General features: G+C 39.7%; 1 protein-coding gene across 1 annotated transcript in view; it reads left to right on the forward strand.

Moving 5' to 3' along the window:
• CCSER1 (coiled-coil serine rich protein 1) overlaps window positions 1–763 on the forward strand; it is a 1224715-nt gene extending 1223952 nt beyond the window's left edge. The window contains exon 10 of the mRNA XM_089663808.1: window positions 191–763. Within this exon, the coding sequence (XP_089519934.1) occupies window positions 191–307 (117 nt within the window). The 3' untranslated portion in view covers window positions 308–763. The remainder of the gene's footprint in view (window positions 1–190) is intronic.
• Window positions 764–6698: the final 5935 nt, after the last annotated feature.

Raw genomic sequence — 6698 nt, forward strand, 5'->3', positions numbered from 1 at the left:
CAATTAAAATAAATCCTGATAAAGAATATCTTTTAAATGAATATATGCAGCAGTTCCATGAACTGTTGGTTATGCATTTTTTATTGCCTTTATCATAATATTGTTGGTGATTGACATTTGTATTCCTGGTATCTGAATGCGACACATGTCTTCCTTGCCGTAATTCTTTTCTTTTCTTTTCTTTTTTAAGGTCCAGAGGAACACAACAAGTACGGAGGGCTCTATTTACAAAGCTATAAGACCTGTTCATTGTTTCCAGCATTATCAGTTTAAACCCAACATCTGGACACAAGATGCTTTACACTAATGTATTCAATTAGGTTTCATTAAAATGTAATAAGCTGCAGTTTCAGAAACAATTAATGTATTCACAAATGATGCTGCTAAACTGCAGTTTTGCATTATCGCAAATGAAAATACTCCTTTTTTGATGTTGCTGTACAGATCTATTTTCATTGCAGGAACTTTAATAACAAAATAAGTGGTTATTATCCCTCTGGGATATACATTTTTTATATAATAATTTAAAATAAACAAGGACCATGCACTTGGACCAGGAGGCAGCACGGTGTTTTGAAGAGGATTATAGCCAATGACACCAAATATAACATAAGCATTTTACAATTTACCTGTGCTGCCTAATCTGATTTTGTGAAATTATTTTTAAAAATGTTTTCTTTGTTTATTTCTGTAATATGACAAAAACGACTGCGCAATGCAATTGATAAATTATGCCAATAAACAATTACATTTGTAAACCTTATATATATCTACTAGTGTTTATTTTATTTGACTGTCTGTTCTAGGGGAAAAACAATGGGGAAAAACAATATTTGGGAAGGATCTAGGTGTTCCAGAAGATAAGACGTAAAAATAGCACACAATGTCAAGCTGCAGATTCTAAAGCAAGAAAAATACTTTTTTTTTGTATTAAAAGAGGTATACTATATGTAAAATACTGAATCAATTCACTTTGCAAAGAATACCCGATCAAATAAAAAAAAAACATTATTTTTGCTTGCATGTGAATGGAAGATGATAGTCAGCAGAGCTTCACCGTATTCACTAAGCTTTGAAAGATAACATTTATTGCAAAGTTGTCTGTAGTAAATCAACCCCATTGACTCCAGAGAGAGAGAGAGACAAAATCCCGCCTCTGTGCAAAGCATTATTATGATCTCATCCGAAATAAGCAGTTCTGGTTTGGGCATTACTTCACAAAATGGATATCGGGAAACTGAAGAAAGTGTAGAAAAGGGCAACCAAATTTATGGGAGGCACAGAGGAGCTCAGCTATGAGGAAAGAAAAGAAAACCTGAACTGAATGTATTTCTTCTTGAGAAGAGGCATTTAAGACAGGAGGATACAGTATGATTATCATATTTAAAGTGGAGTTCCAGGTGAAATAAAAAAAATAAAAGTCAGCAGCTGCAAAAACTGTAGCTGCTGACTTTTAAAGTACAGGCACTTACTTATCCCTCGGTTCAGCGTGTCCTCACGATGGCTGACTTCACCAGGCATCTTTTCTCCTCGGCGCTGGAATCTTCGGTGTGGGCAACCGGCTGTGACAACTTGCAGCTTTGTGAATGGTCCCGTAGTCTTCTGGGACCTGTCACGTGTCCCAGAAGACTATCGGGATTGAGGGGGGAGGACAATTTCCGCTTTGATTGCCTTAGGCGATCACACAGGAAGTGCGAGCGGGTACTTGTCAAATTCGGGTACTCTTCCCCAAAGGTACCAATCCTTAATAGGGAGTGGGGGACAAAGCCTTAAAGTGGAAATTCCCCTTTTGGGTGGAGCTCCACTTTAAATATAATTGGTCCACATAGTGTGCTTGATGCAAAGTTATACACTGCAATGAACAAGTGGGCACTCTTTGATTCTGTAGGATTTCACAGACAGAGCTCTACAAATGTGTAATAGACTCCCCCAGGAATTAGTGCTAGCCAGCCCAGTTGATTGTTTAAAACTTGAATGCACCCCCAAATTCATAGAATATAGCTAATAACATATAGGGGTTGATTCACTAAAACTGGAGAGTGCAAAATCTGGTGCGGCTTTCAATTTTTCAATTTTTTTTGTCGAAGCTTAATTGAACAAGCTGAAGTTAGAAGCTGATTGACTACAATGTACAGCTGCACCAGATTTATACTGTATATGTAATAACTCCAGAGATTATCAATCCATGAAATATCTGATTGCCTTTGTGGATCAAAAAACAATTTTGTCCCCTGTTGGAGCACATTGAACAATACTGCAAAGGCTTTTTGGCTTTTCTTATTGTTTTTTTTTTCTATTGGTTGAACATGGTGGGCTTTTTCGAACCTAATTAATTATAAAACTGTGTGACTGACAAAAATGAACAGAGGAATTAGTAGTAGTAGGTCACATTCAACTGGACTTCTTTGGTAATGTTGAAGATGTTTTGTAGCCTACCAAGCCACTTGTTCAATTTCATTGTGTGCCAGGGAGACACGAGTCCACCAAGTTAAATGTGATTAACTACTACTTATTACACCACAACCTGGATAAATGAGAGCCTTCACTTATGAGCGGGGATGTTTCATCAATGAAAAACTGTTCTAAATAGCTGGTGTTCAGCCCCACCCCCGGCAGTAAGCCCACTCACCTGAAGTCCCTCCCATCTGAATTTGCACTATTAGACTGTAGGTAATAAAGAAACTATTTATTTTTGCGAGTTCATTTGGGGGACTATAAATAGGTAAGGTCCCCATCTGAGACAAAAATTAAATTTTACCTCATAATAAGAATGACCCAGAAAATAAACAACCACATATGTTAAAGAGAGTTTCCAGCACTGATGAAAAAACTAAGCATAAATCCATTTTAGTGGATCTCCTCAGGGAATCTTCCTATCTCTTCAGGGAAGCCTATTCTGCGCTCAGCTAATAATGGAATCTTCTATTTCTCCTACCAGTCCATCCCCCAAAGTTATTACCTTTTGCACCACTAGCCCCTCCCTCTTAGATTGTAAGCTCCCAGGATCAGGCCCTCTAACCCTCTTGTATTGAACTGTATTGTTGCTTTATTGTCTCCCGTTATATTGTAAAGTGCTGAGCAAACTGTTGGCGCTATATAAATCCTGTATAATAATAATAATGTAGTACTTGCTCTGGTATATAAATATCCTGTAGAATTTAAAGGACCTCTATAAGAAGTTTATGCGGTTCCCTATGCTGCATGTATACATATGCTCTCTCTCCCAACAGAACTGGTTTTCATTTAGAAAGCCAACATCACAATCTGTAAGCAGAAGCTGGTGAAAGTGAATTCAAGTTCTCTATGATCAAGCCCATGGGGGCAAAATGCATCAGTGGCAGGGCTCAGGAGGAGCTCATGGCTGAGGCCATTCCCATTTCTCTTCAACTGTTAAACTAGTGGTGTGCGGCATCTCTCATCCCCTTATAATTCACTGTTTTTTGGATTAAGCATAAGACAACCTGCACCCTTACATTGCTGTGAGACACCGGATTTACCAGAGCACCTTGAGCGGCACTAAAAGTGGCATAAGGTATTACGAGAAAAGTGAATTGAAATTTAATGCTGCTGCGTTATAGCACTTATTTGTTTTAACAGTGTAAATGCTTTGCATTAGTATTCACCCGATGTACTGTTGAATTTTGGAATTAAAATGCAAAATGCATTCAAATAGGTTTTTGTCACTTTGCTTACACAATATACTCTGCTCAAAAAAATGAAAGAAACACTTTGAAAACACATCAGAACTCAATGGGGTAAAATATCATGCTGGATATCTATATTGATATGAACTGTGTAATGTGTTACGAATGTAAGGATGCCCCATCGTTTGATGAAAATGAAAATTATCAGCCTACAGAGGACTAAATTCAAAGACACCCTGAAAATCAAAGTGGATGCAGCAGGCTAGTCCATTTTCCTGAAATTTTATTGCAGCAACTCAAAATGGTACTCAGTAGTTTGTATGGCCCCCATGTGCCGCGACAACATCAGGGAATGCTCCTAATGAGACAACGGATGGTGTCCTGGGGTATTTCCTCCCAGATCGGACCAGGGTATCACTGCGCTCCTGGACAGTCTGAGGTACAACCAGGTATTGTCGGAAGGACTGATACATCAGGCGAGCGTGGGGGCCATTCAATGGTATCAATTCCTTCCTCCTCCAGAAACTGCCTGCATACTCTCGCCACATGAGGAGGGGCATTGTCATGCACCAGGAGGAACCCAGGACCCACTGCACTAGTGTAGAGTCTGACAATGGGTCCAAGGATTTCATCACAATACCTAATGGCAGTCAGGGTGCCATTGTTTAGCCTGTAGAGGTCTGTGCGTCCCTCCATGGATATGCCTTTCCCACGCCATCATTGACCCACCACCAAAAGAGTCAGACTGAATGATGTTACAGGCAGTACAATGTTCTCCGCGGCTTCTCCAGACCCTTTCACATCTGTCACATGTGCTCAGGGTGAACCTGCTCTCATCTGTGAAAAGTATAGGGTGTCAGTGGCAGACCTGCCAATTCTGGTGTTCAGTGGCAAATGCCAATCGAGCTCTATGGTGCTGGGCACTGTGCACAGGGCCCACTAGAGGACATCAAGCCCTCAGGCCACCCTCATGAAGTCTGTTTCTGACTTTTTGGTCACACCAGTGGCCTGCTGGAGGTCATTTTGTAGGGCTCTGGCAGTGCTCATCCTGTTCTTCCTTGCACAAAGGAGCAGATACTGGTTCAGCTAATGGGTTAAAGACCTTCTACTACCCTTTCCAGCTCTCCTAGAGTAACTGCCTGTCTCCTGGAATCTCCTCCATGCTCTTCAGACTGTGCTGGGAGACACAGCAAACCTAGCATTGGCACATATTAATGTGCCATCCTGGAGGAGTTGGACTGCCTGTGCAACCTCTGTAGGGTCCAGGCATCACCTCATGCTACCAGTAGTGACACTGACCCTAGCCAAATGCAATACTAGTGAAAAACAGTCAGAACAGATGAGTAGTGAAAAAAATGTCAGTGGCTTGCACCAGTAAAACCAGTCCTATTTTTGGGGTCGTCTCATTGCTGCCCATCTAGTGCACCTGTTATTAATTTCATTACCATAATGTAAAGCGCTGAGCAAACTGTCAGCGCTATATACATCCTGTATAATAATAATAATAATTAACACCAAAGCAGCTGAAGCTGATTAACAACCCCCTGTGCTACTTAACTGACCAATATCCCAGGAGTTTAGTTGACTTGATGCTATACTCTGATTAAAAAGTGTTCCTTTAATATTTTTGAGCAGTGTACTTACAATTTTGAAGGTGAAAAATATTGTTTTGTGATACAGAAGCTATTTAAATTAAAAAAGAAATACACATCTTGCATTAATAAACTCTATTTTTAAAAATACTTTCAAATGGGCCCCTGCAGGTTAATGCCATAATGTGCAAGTATGCATCACATATTAGTGTATAATGGCAGACTTACCTGTCAAATGTGGCCCTTCAGCACTGTGCTGTCATTGCTCCAGCCGGTTCAGGCCACTTCCATATTTACCTAGTCTTCCTTCTTGGTTCGTGATCTCGTATCACTTGAATGGCTGGGCCACAATGATATCACTTCACCACGTCACACGGCAGGTGCCATAAATTTGGTCTAAGCTGCAAGTCTCATATTCCATTACTGCTGACAAGCTGAGAGAGGCATTTATAATAGAAGAGCCCATTAGTGTCCCTTCTTTTATAAAAACCTTGCCTCTCAGTGTTTTGTGGGTTTTTTTTTTTTACTATGAGAGTTTACTACTGCTTTAAAGTATAACTAAAGGCAAAACTTTGTTTTTAGTCTTGGACAAATGGAGAGGGGTTACAACCTCTGTTAGGTTTTTATTGCAGTCTGTGCCCCTATGAGGGAGATTCACCCTCTCTATGTGTAAAGTAAGAGAAAATCCCAAATTTTGGGTTATCCCTAGAAAAGTAATATAGGGGAAGTCTTCCAATGGGGACACTAGCTCTAGTGACCTGAGGGTTCCCAAGGATTTCCCTTAATTTTCAGAGATTTTCTCATTTTCTGTTTTTGCTATGGGACTGAAAGTGAAGGTAAATCTCCCCAGTCTGACGCAGATGGCAAAAAATAAACTGAGAGCGGTTATAACTCTCCTTTACTCTATCCAACATGAAAAAAAGTTTTACCTATAGTTCTACTTTAATACTGCATAGAAACACCTTTGGTTTTCATCTGCAAATCATGATGCATACATCTCTACCACTTACACCTGTAACCCTTGTTTTGTGCAAATTCTTTTTGCCAAATCCTTAGGTCTGGCAGTGTGATAAGAAATAGAGAACATACTTTCTAAATTGCTGCCCCCGATTCTTATTTGTATTTAGGTCTGGGTTTTGAATAAAAAATTCTAAGACTCTCATGTTCCTAATGTTAAACCACCACATCGCTGCTTTGGGGAAATTTTACAGCTGAAAAGTGAATCAACACCTCAATGTCAGGTGCTGTGTGAAGTAAAATAAGTTTTCCTCATGAACTGACCTGTGCTTGGATCCATCCGCCATGTCCTTAATCCTTTAAAACTAAAACAGCTGCACTTAATGTTGCCATTTCTTATACACATTCCAGCTGATGGGCTGTTTAGTGGACTTTAACACTACATATTTATAATTTTCACACTTTGAAGTGTATATATAGGTTTTCTTTGCATATGCAATTGATT

Source organism: Staurois parvus, unplaced genomic scaffold (genome assembly GCF_062004578.1).
Source record: "Staurois parvus isolate SC_StPar_1 unplaced genomic scaffold, SC_StPar_1.0 ptg000044l, whole genome shotgun sequence".
NCBI lineage: Eukaryota > Metazoa > Chordata > Amphibia > Anura > Ranidae > Staurois > Staurois parvus.